The 13,756-nt window shown below is 40.2% G+C and overlaps 2 protein-coding genes across 2 annotated transcripts; one reads left to right on the plus strand and one right to left on the minus strand.

The window, feature by feature from the left end:
* Positions 1-812: 812 nt before the first annotated feature.
* On the minus strand, positions 813-4,387 carry erp27 (endoplasmic reticulum protein 27). The gene is made up of 7 exons (XM_030782578.1): positions 4,330-4,387; positions 3,898-3,983; positions 3,068-3,205; positions 2,525-2,641; positions 1,889-2,014; positions 1,156-1,353; positions 813-857 (listed from the first exon to the last, which is right to left on the minus strand). Exons 1-7 carry the CDS (start codon positions 4,385-4,387, stop codon positions 813-815), a joined length of 768 nt encoding a protein of 255 aa, XP_030638438.1.
* An 8,071-nt stretch (positions 4,388-12,458) lies between these two features.
* On the plus strand, positions 12,459-13,061 carry pde6ha (phosphodiesterase 6H, cGMP-specific, cone, gamma, paralog a). The gene is made up of 3 exons (XM_030782581.1): positions 12,459-12,559; positions 12,736-12,776; positions 12,985-13,061. The coding sequence occupies exons 1-3, from the start codon at positions 12,459-12,461 to the stop codon at positions 13,059-13,061; spliced, it is 219 nt and encodes a 72-aa protein (XP_030638441.1).
* Positions 13,062-13,756: the final 695 nt, after the last annotated feature.

Raw genomic sequence — 13,756 nt, forward strand, 5'->3', positions numbered from 1 at the left:
GTCTAAAACTGATGTCAGTTTTTATGGCAGCTATTCTCATTGACTAGGCCCCTACACAGCTGTACATATGACGGCCAGACACTGTTATTTTATTTATTTATTTTTTTTGACACTGTTTGCCATTTAAATTTTTTTTTTTTTTTTCACTGCGTCCCTTATCCGTTCTTGCTTTAGTCTTTGCGAGGCCTGAGTCTCTTTTCCCATCCATAACACTTCTTTTATCCTTTTATTTTCCCTCCGTTCTATTTTAATTTGCACCATCCATTTCTCTATGGGGATATCCTTAAACTTTTCACTGGTTGTCAGTTGTGGTGTGTGAAATCAGATCAGTTTGACCACTAACAGAATACGCCAGCTCTTGCCAGCAACTCGTGGTAAACTGTCAGGCCGCAGACTAACAAAAATCATACAGTCTACACATACAGGCCCAAAATACAGGCTTTGAAAGAAACATACAAACACACACACACACACACACACACACACACGTGCACTCACACACACGCACACACAAACAAACACACACTCTCTCTCATATACACACAGACAGACTTAAACAAAACTCGCCCCCTCATTCCGTCTCACACACGTTAAAAAAGGACATGGTCTCTCACACACCTCGTTGTTATCGACCAAGGTGAAAGGTTACACATTATAAAACGAAAAAAAAATCTCGGGAGATCTTCTTTTTTAAAGTTAGAATAAAAAAAAATTGAAAGATTAAAAACTGTTTAAATGTGAAATGCAATACACAAACGCACACCAAATATCAGCGTCATATGAAAACGTTTTATTAACAGTACATCTTTTCTTTAGAGCTCTGATTTTGGATCAGGTTGTCCAGCCTCCTTTTGTTTCTGGAAGAAGGAGAAACGAAGACATTAATGCGTTTGCCAAGAACATTTTGCCACTTCGAGATGTTTCACGAGGAAGGAACCTTCCAGTTCTCGTAAGTATCAGTCTTTACATGATGAGAAAGCGAGTTACTTTACTGACTCCATCAGTTGGCTTTTTTTAACTTTGGTAATTGTCCCTTTGAGAACTTAACAGAGGTTAGGAGGTCAGAGCCAGAACGTAATGGAAGTGAATAACTGAAGTTCACTGAAGTGAATAATGTTAAACTAGAATGTCAATGAGAACCAATGGCAGACTTGCCTGCAGCTCTCCCTCCAGGTATGACTCACAGAAAGCCTTCACCTTCTCTGTGGAAATCTCCCCCTTCGGCATCAGCCACCTCTTGTCCAAGTCTGCGTCGTAGAGACCCACCCTGGGCAAGTCTCCTGATTTCAGGCCAAAGTAGTTCATGGCACGGGCATTGGACTGCAATGCCCCATTTATCAGAACAAACAGGAACTGCAGGGAAAAAAATAGTGATATTGCAAAAAGATTGGACTGACTAGAGCGAAACTAAGGTAATGATTTTCGGTAATGATTTTTCAAAACAGATTTTTTTTTTCTCGATGTCAACAGACATACAAAGATGCATATACACTCACACAGACACACACACACACACACACATACACACGCACACACACACGCACACACACACACACACACACACACACACACACACACACACACACACAGTGACTTATTGCCTGTCTAAGATTTCTACAGTGTTAAAAGTTCAACCAGGTGCAATTATATGGCAGGTAGTATTAGGGTCAGTGGAGCAGATTTTGTTCGGTTAGATTTCTCCCTTAGACCTTCTAATAATCTTGCTTCACTCAAGCTCACTTAAGTCCATTAGTAGATTTTAAAGGGACAATATGGCTGAGAAAACCCCCTCCTCAAGACCAGGCCTACAGCTACAACTGACTGTGGATCAGTTTTGAGTAGCAGTATAATGTAACACTGTTTTTTTTTTTAATGCAGTGGGTTATACCTTTCCGGTATATTCAGGGGCGAGGTCTCTCATCCTCTTCTTCAGTCGGCCATAGTCATTACTTCCCCTGCTGACAAAGAGCAGCACGTGTACCTTCACCTTAGACTGAAAGAGTCCAACTGCAGACTGAGAGAGAGAGAGAGAGAGAGAGAGAGAAAGTCTTGTCAGGGAACAGATGTCCAATAGGAAATTTGATAAATCATTAAAAAAAGGAAGTTATGTAGCATTTCAAATTGTTGTTGAAAAGGAAACGTTAAGTGAAACTGAAAGGTTTCTCAGAAAGCCAGATTAAGAGTGAACTTTGGGCCATGGGCCAATCAAGTTAACGTCGGGAAGGCCTAAAAGAGAGGAGAAGAGAACAGGGCCGGGGCCAGAGGAGGGGATTCAGGGGCACGGGCCACCCTGGAGATTTGATTGGCCACCCCAGGTGCCACCCAAAACTCCTAGTCTATGATTGGCCATCAACTAGGTCGAAGGCAGGACTGCCGCCCTTGAATGAATCAGTGCTCCACTTGGGCCACCCCAGTCAAAAAAGTCCAGAATCGCCACTGGAAGAGAAGGGAAGAGAAAAGAAGAGAAGAGAAGAGAAGAGAAGAGAAGAGAAGAGAAGAGAAGAGAAGAGAAGAGACACAGTACCACTTGGTTGTACTCTGTTAGGTAGCGAAGGTCATTGATGTTTATGAAGTGTGAGATCCCATCGCTGTCCAGTTTCTTTGCCTCAGAGACTTTAAAGTCATCCCGGAACTGGTCTACCTGTAACATACGTACAAACACATATATCAATACACAAATACACACAGGCACACACCCATGCATCTACACGCGCACACACACACACACACACACACACACGCACGCACGCACACACACACACACACTCATGCACAGATATGCCCATACACATATACACACTCACACACACCCAGATACGCCCACACACTAAATAGAGGAATACGGTTCCATTAACAGTGGTCTAGTTAGTGCTCTTGGATAATTGGGTTAGATATGAAAGGAAGGTTTTGTTTAAATGAGTACACATGAATGAAATTGTTGAATGAAATGAGTGGTCATGGTTCCATTATCTCCCGTGCTTTGGTCTATGGTGTTTTACCTTAGTCTCAACACAATAGAAACTTCCTTAAAAGGGCAAGACAGGTGGAGGGTGAGGGTGCAGTTTACCTTTCTGAAGAGGGAGATGGTGTCAGATTCAATTTTGTAGTGGGCCCATACTTCTTTCTCACTGCAAAGAGCTATAGGAACAGACTTCTCCTCAGCAACAGCTTTCATAAACTCTTTATAGCCACGGCTTTTCTCGCCCTGACGAACAAAGAGAGAGAGAGTGACAGAGTCACAAAAAGAGAGCGAAAACGTGAGGATAAAGCGATTAAACGAGTGAGATATTTTATAGCATGTTACGTTTTGTTTTCAACTTAAAGGCTTAAAGACCGTTAACGTCGTTAAAAGTGAACTCTGTTTTACCTCTGCTGCCTTCTCAGACTCATTCCTTTTTCTCCAACACAACAACATGACCGTGTTTAAGTTCAAGTTAGGTTACTCGGTTATAGTTTATGGAGACAGGCAAGTGCCAATCCCACAGTGCCTCAGATGCACCCTAATTTCCCGCCTGCTGCCATCCTCCTCCGCACAACAAGTTGGGCCAAAGGGCCAGACACTTTGGGACAGCTGCCCTCTGTCGCCACGACAGCAAACACTTCCTGCATCTAGATCTGCGCCCACAACAAATATTTCCCAAGAATCGCACAGAAGGGCTACGGTCGCGACAGGAAACACAGCGACGGAATCTCGCCCACGTTTGAGTTTTGAGTTTGTTTGGTTTCCTTAGCTTTTCTTTTCCTTCTTTATGTTTATCCACACTCATCCTTTCCTGGCAATGCTGAACGGCACTGTCAATCATCTTCAGCCTGCCCCCCCCCCCAACACCACCACCACCACACACACGCACACACACACACACACACACACAGACAGACATGCTCCCAGAACCTGACCTCGAAGAACCCGATGACGACGACTTCCGATGAGTTAATGAACGTCTCGGCTCCATCGATGTCAGTCAGTCTGGTAAGAGCACTGTCTGCTGGGGCTAGGAGAGAGTGTCACAGAAATCTCCTCAAAGTGTGTTTTCTCCCCTTCAACAACAGATTTTGGATGAGTTTACCTCACCCAACGTTTACCAGTCCTTTGTCATGACTATTAACATACACGCAAAGTCAGTATTCTACAGCTGTCAAATCAAAAGCAATATACACCAGCATGTGTTTGAATAAAATAACCGCACCACTCAGTATCAGAGTACTTGACGATCTAAGAGATGCGGAACTCAAAAAGATGTCTGTACCGTTGTTTTTTTACTGACTTCCAATTAATCTTTCATACACAAAAAAAAGAATTAAATATTTTAAAAAAGATGAATATTTTACCTTTATCCTCTGCAGTGGTGCACGTGGCAAATAAAGACAGTAGGACAATTAGAAACATTTTAGCTTTGACTAAACGCTCTGTGAATCGATTCGAGTGCAGCATCTGTCTGTGACCATGTCCCTGTCTGTCCACCTCTGCTTCCATCTCTCAGTACTTCTATCACTGTCACGTGACTCTTTATGACTTTAATGATTGGTCGTTGTGTGAGAACTGGACAGGTGTGTGAGACATGGTAAGGTTAGCAGGTGTTAGACTACGTGTCACTACGTGTCAGTGAATTCCTGGTTAACAGGAATTTTCTCCGCTTAATCATCTCAACTTATAAATGAGGTGACTATTGACAATAGTGAATGGATGGATGCAGACGCTTTCACCCTCTTTCATTCCACCTGTGGTGCAGATCCCCATGAAAGCACCCTCCAGTGGCTGAACTTGGGAAAAGCAAAACATCCCAACAGTGGTTGAGTGTAAGCCCTGCTGTTAGTCACATTCATAGTGTTCTGGTCATAGACACGCCAACATGCTGTCTTAAACAGGGACAGGAACGCTTACATAAGAAATGCTCAGACTACACCACAGTGTTTATCCACCTAATGACTTCTCAATGTGACTTCACAATGTTGATGAGATATTAGTACATCACTTTCCACATTGACAGTATCAGAGTACAAATTCCATAAGTTATCAAAGTAGTAGATTTTTCAGATGTAAATTTGTTTATATGTAAATTTGTCTCACAGCATTAATATTCTTTTCCCAGAGAATTCATTTCTACAAATGAGGTTTTACTGGAGCAGTCTCAGGTGCAGCCATTCACAAACAGTTTTCTTTTTCCTTTTTTATTTGAAAAAATTTCTAAAATCATACATTTTTTCAGACTACTTTGTTCACTTGCTGATTTTTTCCTTTAGTGTTTCAGTTGCAACTCTAATGAACGCTGTTACTCAGAAATATTTAAAAACGTTTTTTGAGTGCTTCATGGTTTGATATGTAGAGTTAAGCAGATCAGCACATTGTTAAGTATATTTCAGTTTCTTAGAACATTCAAACCAACTTCTAGATGACAGCCTTCAAAGTGTAAGTATAGAAAGATTAAGATAAAAATAACATGAACATGTGTGGGTGCTCGAATCGGAGAATCTATCCCTTCATAAACAGATTAGAAGCCACTGTCATAAACAGACCTACACTGCTACCAGTCTAAAGATGTGTCTGTGAACACACAGTGTATACACACCTGTTACCGGTTACTGTCATTTACAGCGACATAATTTGACCATAAATAATCCCACGTTCTATAGATGAATGTTGTAGCTCCGTATGCACAATCATCAACCGCTCCCAAAACGACCAGACACTATCAGAATTATAACATAACACATGGTTCATGCACATTGAGTCTTAAACACAGAAAACCCCAAATTATAACATGTCTCAAGAGGTACACATGGTTAACAATGGTAAATATTTAAAATACTTGTTTCATCGAAAACTGTTATCAGAGTATTAGTAAAATTAGGGAAAAGAAAATTAAATGAGATAAAATATTGCTGTAGTGAAATATTAAAATTCATATGAAATGTGTGATTCAGTATTGAGATGTGGTGGAGAATGAAAATAAATAATAATTAAATATGTTAAGGTTCAGTAGATAAGGAGAAGAGATAAATGAAATAAAAATACTTTATACACACAAATGCTTTGCTTTTACTATTGTTACAGCCACTAAACATTTGTCATTGGGATAACATGGATAAGGAAAGGCAACAAAAGTATCAAAATACACCCTCATCTCACTCAGAGAACAAAACACTAAATTCAATGGTCTCTCGTGCTGTGTGACATTTCTCAAGGCAAGCAGACTAACGCAGAGAGGACTAACATAAAAAAGTGCACATAGGTACACTGTTCAAATGATAGATAACTAATGATGCAACATTAATCATCATTGATTCTATGAAATATGACACTTGCAGCACAATTTCACTTGATGTCAATCATTTACAAGGCATTTGTGTGATCAATGTGGAAAAGGGACTTGCAGTTGTGAGTTGACAGTGATAAATTGTAGTTATACAATATCAAACGTCCAAACTATCAAAATGTCGCTATATCAAAGGATATATCCAAATCTATATCACATAAGTAGTTGACTACGACTCTTCGAGAAGCAAAAAAAAAAAAAAAGAAGAAAAGAAATAGTTCATCTAAACCTTAGCAGATCAACAGATAGGCCTATTTGTGTATGGGTGTGTTGGTACTGACAGTGCTCTCTCGTGAACCGGCGAGCAACGCAGGTGTCTAGAGTCCATGTGTATGCTAACGGTCTTGGAGAGTCTTAGCGAATGTGCCCAGCATTAAGCTCGTAAGACTCCTTAACGGCTATGGAAAGATCTGGAATCCTTAAACATTTGTGTGCCGGCCACCTTATGCGATCTTGACACGTTTTACAAGCTGGGGCGAAAGATTGTAATTCATATAAGTCAATGTAGTCCAAGGGGAATCAAAGAACCCCGGCAGGCAGTCATCCGTCTCACACCAAGGACAGCATGATTGTCCAAATTTAATACGAAATCAGCGAAGACATAAAGAGCGGGTTTACGGTTTGATGAAATCATAAACTGCAAGTACACGCGGGGGACAGTTTTTTCCCGAAACAAGTAGCGTGAAAAAAGGAAAGAAAGAACTAACTAACAAAGCAACAAAAGCTGTTTTCAACTAGGTTCCTTTCTGTGTTTTCTGGTGACTTATCACCGGTTGGGCGTGTATTTTACAAAAAATGATCCAGTCACACTATTTCTTTCTTTAAAATTAATGTGTTAAAGGCTAGGAATGGAAGAGGGAAAAAAACATGTACAGAGAGTGTGAAAGACAGAGAACAAACACGCACATACGCTGTCATTTATTCTTTACATAAGCATGGTCCTATAGCCGTGATCCTGAGCTGACTTCACCGACGGAGTCAGGTAGGGTGAACGTGGCGACAGAAGATGAGAACGTGTCTGCGACAAATGCAATAAAACTACACACGTACAACTTAGTACGACGCCATACTCGTATTATACTATTCTTATATTCTGTTATTCTTATTCTGTATTAATGTACACACACACTTTATCTTTTTTCTTTAATAGAGAATCTCAAATATCATTTTACCTGTTACTTTACCTTTGTCATTTGTCATTATTTGAACAAATAAGATTTTTTCCCTTCTTGTGAACATTCTAAGTTAACTTGTGGCTATGGACAGTAGCTTGTTTGAGGTCCTGTAAATTTTTACTAGATTAAAATAGGCTACATGCTTCTCAGATGAGGTTAGAAACTTGTTAGATTTAAAATAGAGGTAAATCTAGGCTCAGGTCAGAGGATAAAGGATTATGGTAAGGTTAAGTGAAGCTAAGCCTGGTCAATGTTTTTCATTATAAAGACAAGTTATGCAATGTTTAACCTCCTTAAACACACGTTTGCTGGCAGACTTTGCTATTTTGTTCTCCTCTCTGCCAAGTAGTGTGCAAGTTCTAAGAAACTGTCCTCATCATTTTCTCATAATCTGACGAAGAGCAAAACACACAGCATCAGCAGTTAAACATTTACACTCATGGACAGAAGAGAAGAGGCAGATTCTATTGCTACTTGAGAAACTCTAGAAGTCAAAGAATTCCGTTTGCCAATTATCAAGTTGCTCCTGTGAACTTTATTTAATGCAGTGCTGTACATGTTTGTTAAAAACCTTTACTGTTTGAAACCAACAACTGCTGTTAACAACAGAAATGTTTCTTAGCATCACTGTCCAATTGAGAATCAGGCACTATGATGCCTCTTGGTCTTTTTTTTCCCTTTTAATCAGTGACAAATAAATATGTCATTAAAAGTAATTTAAAAAAGGACTTTGTAGGAGTATTTCACTTTCAAAGCAGAACACTAACAGGCTACAGTGTGTTTCGGCTAACTTTGTGACACGGTGGGACCTCAAGAGATGTGAAGCAGATGTGAAAAACATATTAAATTGTCTTCTGCTAGCATTGCAATCCACATAGTTAACACGATTCTGCTAACAAAAGCAGGGCCCAGGCCACACAGTTCCAGTGTTCTATGGTAGTGCTATGGCTGTTCAGGTAAGTTATCATATCAAACGCCTTCAGGTGACTGGAGAGATTATGATGATGCAAAAATATGCAGGTGGAGGTGACCTAAGGATATGTGACAGTTAGTTACCTCATCTTTCTCTGGAAGATTATTTCTCATACGTCAGAACATGTATTACTCAGAAGTCAGACGTCATAGCTTTTGAAGTGTTTACAAATAAGGCAAGTAAGACTTCACTGTCATGCAGTAATAAATGTACGAGTTTTTGCTAGTGTGTTTGTTTGTTTTTGTGTGTAACAACAAGTAGAACGCAGTAACATTACTGAATGCAGCAGCACTCTGAGTATTGATTGTAATTTGGAAAAAAAAAAAAAAACTCCAAAAGACACGCTTTGTGAAAGCAGGTTATTTACATACAGACACAGTGAGACAAAAAAAGTCATAATTTGATCATTCATTTGATAATTTCACTTTAGACTTGTAGTTCTCTGTAAATTTGCCATTTTAAACAAAGAAAAAAAAAATCCAGTCAGACCACACTGAACTTTTAAAGACACACAATGAGAGGAAAACCCTGACGCATGGTAGAAGCCACACAAACGATTTAAACACATGAGCGCGCGTGTTTCTTGAGTTAGCATTACTTTAATTAGACATTTTTTCAACACTTGCACATAAATGAAACAGGGGCAATCAGTTAAGCAGGTCTAAAAATACCAGGTCTTCATCTAATTTAGGTAAACGATGAGCCAAAAATAAAGCCAATCAGTAAATAATTTGACACGCACGGCCACACATTCGCTGACTCCATCCCAGAGATCTGTGGACCAATCCGATTACATGCCCTATCGAAGCCAAAGCACGGGGGAGAGCGCTGACACACACGGCCGCTGTTATGTGAGCGCAAACGGGCAGGGAGAACCGGCGGGCGGGGTCAAAGAACGCGCACCATCGTTACCAGCCGCTTCCAGCGAGAAGATGTGATCATCTCGTCCGTTAATCTTGGATCAGGTTCACCCTGCCTCTGTCCTAATGTTAATCACTGTAAACAAAAGTCGAGTTGATCCAAGGCCTGCTGGCAAACATTTTTGACCAGAACTTTCAGGCGCGTTCCTTACGTTTTTTTAGCTTTCCAGTACTTTCTTTGTTGGCGAATACCTGGAGCAGTTTGGTTAAGAGTCGTACAACAGATTTGAAGTATGCTTACAAATTATGTTCCATTTGTCTTTCTACTACCTGAATTAATAGATATTGGTATCTATTAAGTGAGTTGTGTTTGTTTTGTATGGCTTCAGGTCACTGTGTCAGGGGTTCCCCACCTGTACCAGGAGAGATTATGATGATGCAAATATAAAGGGGGGGGGGGGGGGGGGCTAAGAATGTGTGACGGTTACCTCATCTTTCTCTGGAAGATTATTTCTCATACGTCAGAACGTGTATTACTCAGAAGTCAGACGTCATAGCTTTGGAAAGGAACAGAACATGTTCTGTGTTTAAACATGTGACAAGGAACATTTTGTTGTCATGCAAACAATAAATGTTAGAGTTTTTGTTAGTGTTTTTTTAATGTATGTTAAACAAGCAGTACAATTACTCAGAATGTAACAACACTCTATGTGTTCATACGTACTTGGAGCAATTTGGTTTAGGCCGCCTACCACAGATTTGAAGTATGCCTCTAGATTATGTTCCATTTGTCCTTCCACAGTGTATCAGTAGATCTACAGTAGTAGATCAGTAAATCTTTAAAAAATGATATCAATTCCTTGTCATAAAATATTTTATTTGTACTATTTAAGCAAGAGGGATATAAGGAAATTCTTATAGAAACAAGAAAGATTAATCTTTTTTTTTTTAAAGGAAAAGCAACCCATGCTAAATCTTCAAGGCCCTTAAGTCGTAAATTTTGCCTTGACATACTGATAGTTGAAATGGGCGGGTCCTTGAAATTACTTCTAAATAAGCAAGGTGTCTGAAAATTGGTATCATCATCATCATCATCATCATCATCATCATCATCATCATCATTGTTATTATCATGACTGCCGATGTGACACACTGATAAAGAGTCAAGCTTATCGACAGAGCACATGTCAAACACCTATGTCTGTAAAAACACATGCAGGCTAACTCTCCCATAAGTCTACCTTAAAATACCCTACCTCTAAGGATCTTTTGATCTCCTTCGCGGTGAAGGTGGGGGGGTGGGGGGGGGGGGCAACAAAAACAGAAGAGGCTAATTCAGTGTGTGCGAGCAACTGAGGAAACGTCTGTGAGGGATTAGGTGAAGGGGTATAAAAGAGGCTGAGCGAGAGACAGAGGAGAAGAGAAACAGCGAGACTGCAGAGAGAAAGGGAAAGCATTGGTGCCCTTGCTCTTCAGGAACACTTCAACGCCGCAAAGCAAGGTAAAGACATTATTACGTTTTCTCTTAGTGCCTGGGCAGCACAGGACTGACTACTGTTTTACTGCAAGAACAGATCATGAGACAAATGAAAAGAGCATGTTAGAAAAACTCAGAGTAAGGCTCGGTTTGGTCAAGATGTTCAACAATGTAGAGTGAGGCAAAAGTTCTCCCACGTGTGAGTCCAGTGACTGAAAGGGTGCTATGCAAAATGTGTGCTCCTGGCGTATAAGAAGGGTTATAATTCAGCTTATCAATGGATGTGTGGTGCAGACTTTTGAACATTCTAGGTTGTAGATCTTATCACAGAAAATAAAAGACAAAATGTAAAAGAAGGAGTCGGAGAAATAAACGAAAGGGGTGTAATGTACTTGCTGGAGAAAAGGGATGAAACAAAGGTGTAACCACGCACAGACGAAGTTCTGTCTGAGAGAAAACACTGAGCTGTCGCAGAGAGGTCCAGTATGGTTCTAATGAGCATAACTGATGTAGGCGGTCCATGCCTTTATGGTTAGTTTACTCGTTGAATTATGGGTGTTTGACAACAGAAATGAATTGTTAATTTGGATCCAAAGACCAGAGCTGGAGATACTGCGTATGGTTAGGGCATACTCACGGATGCATGAAACAGGTTCAGAGAGGCACAACAAGTCTGATGGATAGACAGAGAGACAGAAGGGTAGAGAAAGGAGGACTCACAAGAAGAGAAAAAGTAAAAAGAGAGATTGACAAGGTCGAAAAAGTAGATACCAAATTGAGGACCAACAAAGATGGAGAGTAAGCACAACGCTAGGTTAGGATCAGTTCTGTAAAATACAAGCTAATTTCTTGACATCATAACTATTTCACACAGTGAGCAGAACAATTTCTTCTGCAAGTCTGGACATGGTTCTAGTCGAGGACGAACTTTTGTTGAGTGCAGATGAACAGGATATTTTGTGTAATTTATAAATTATGTTTGGTGGCTGCTCTTACCACGCTAGAATTGTGTAGCTTTCTCTAGACCATTGTTTTAAATGTATAATGTATAATAATATAATAAATGTATAATACCTCCCAGAAAAAGTGTAGGTAAAGTAGCTGAAGTTGGTTTGGTACAGGCTGTATTGAGACAAAGAACATGTTGACCTAAATCCTGTGAGTTGAACTAAAACAAGAACTTTAGATGACCGAGATGATGTAAAAAAAAAAAAAAAAGGGTCTGTAAGCGGTGTGTGCTCAGTAAATATAGACATGGCCAGAGATTTAAGGTAAACAGGTTTACTCATTGTGTAACAGATTGTCCCCAGAATTAGTTATCTGGGGATTGGGACTCATTTTCAGTTAATCTGATGGGATTAGCACTTTATCTGTGAGGGTCATTGATAGAGTGACAGGGAGCAAAAAGGTAACAGAGATTAAAAGGTTTTAAGTGCAGACGGGAGGATAAACTTAGAAATAGCCTCAAGTCAGTGGAACAGTTAGGGAAAAATAAATAAAAAAAACTTATAATACTTTTGACAATACTTATAATTACTTAATACAGATCTAATTTATAGACTTGCCATTACTCTCTACTGTTTTTAGGTATGTAAAAGGTGTTTAATCCAGATTCAAATACATTTCTTCCTTTACATTCCAAATCAGTAAACAAGAGAAATGGACGCCCCTGCACCTGCTGACAAGAAGGGACCCCCCAAATTCAAGCAGAGGACCACCCGCACCTTCAAGAGCAAGGCCCCCAAGCCTGGCCAGAAGGGGTGAGGGCAAAAGACAATGTATAAAAATAATTTGAAGAGAATAATCTCAACAGCAGATACAACCAAATATATTTTTAACATACATTGTCAACTCATAGAGACACAGCTCCTCTTACTTTTGTGTCTTAAATGTTGTCTTATAAAATTCTTTTTTTTCTGTTCGCTTTGGTAAACAGTTTTGGTGATGACATCCCTGGAATGGAGGGTCTCGGCACAGGTGAATATCTAATATATCACGTGCTAAGATAAATCACTAGTTCTACTTAATCTTAAGCAGGTTAACATCAAGATACTGATCGCCGTAAAAGACTTAACCTTTGTTTATGTTGTTAACCTCTCGACAGAAATTACCATCGTGTAAATCTGCTTCTGAGAGATGCCAATTCTTAGAATTAATCTCCTCTTTTTCTCTGTCTTTCTCACAGACATCACAGTGGTGTGCCCATGGGAAGCCTTCGGTGACATGGAGCTTAGCGACCTGGCTAAATACGGAATTGTGTAGTCCGCCTCCTTCTCTCCTCTTCCCTGTGACCTCCTCTCCTTCTCCTCCGCTCTTATCTCTCCTAAAGTATGGTCCCTGATCCCACGGACCTCTGACCTTTCGACCTTGCTATCGTTGTAAGCTAGCCAGACCACCGGCGCGCGCACTGACGATAATCATCCGGAACGTAATGGGTGGAAAACATATGGGCAAATTCGGCTGAAACGTTCGAGCAACCCTCCCTCGTCTACCCTTCCCCTCCCTGAATGACACGGTGAGAAATGCACCGAGATGCACTTTACCGTGGAGATGTTCCTGAGTTTCCTCAAGAATAAGGCATTTTTCCCCCCAAAGCTGTGAAGCTACTTCACTGATGGAGCTCTCTCTAGAGACAGAAGCATCGAAGCACAGAGACATGAGATGGACATAACCTTACGCACAGGGTTTGATATCTGTTGTCGCAATATTATAACGATAGTCCTTTTTTTCCCCCCTCCTGCCTTTCTGTCCTCACCCGCTCTCCTTAATACATCTGTATGTACAGAGATATATTTATGTATTCAAAGCACAAAGCTATATTTTTATGAAGTGTGACTGTAATTGTGTGTCTCCAAATCATCTGTACATCACAATGTGTAGTCTCAACCCAGCAATGCCGACAACTTGGTGTAGGAATCCAAAATAAATCCAATATTTTCCCAATGTTTTGCCTCAAG

Source organism: Chanos chanos, chromosome 8, assembly GCF_902362185.1.
Source record: "Chanos chanos chromosome 8, fChaCha1.1, whole genome shotgun sequence".
Lineage (NCBI taxonomy): Eukaryota > Metazoa > Chordata > Actinopteri > Gonorynchiformes > Chanidae > Chanos > Chanos chanos.

Excerpts from the sequence above, each read along its gene's own strand:
- erp27 (XM_030782578.1), bottom strand. The coding sequence starts at position 4,387 with ATGTTTCTAATTGTCCTACTGTCTTTATTTGCCACGTGCACCACTGCA. Across the intron at positions 3,206-3,897 it reads TCGTCATCGGGTTCTTCGAG|GGCGAGAAAAGCCGTGGCTA; the intron begins GTCAGGTTCTGG and ends TTTGTTCGTCAG. Across the intron at positions 2,642-3,067 it reads CCATCTCCCTCTTCAGAAAG|GTAGACCAGTTCCGGGATGA; the intron begins GTAAACTGCACC and ends CGTATGTTACAG.
- pde6ha (XM_030782581.1), top strand. The coding sequence starts at position 12,459 with ATGGACGCCCCTGCACCTGCTGACAAGAAGGGACCCCCCAAATTCAAG. Across the intron at positions 12,560-12,735 it reads CCCAAGCCTGGCCAGAAGGG|TTTTGGTGATGACATCCCTG; the intron begins GTGAGGGCAAAA and ends TTTGGTAAACAG. Across the intron at positions 12,777-12,984 it reads AATGGAGGGTCTCGGCACAG|ACATCACAGTGGTGTGCCCA; the intron begins GTGAATATCTAA and ends TCTTTCTCACAG.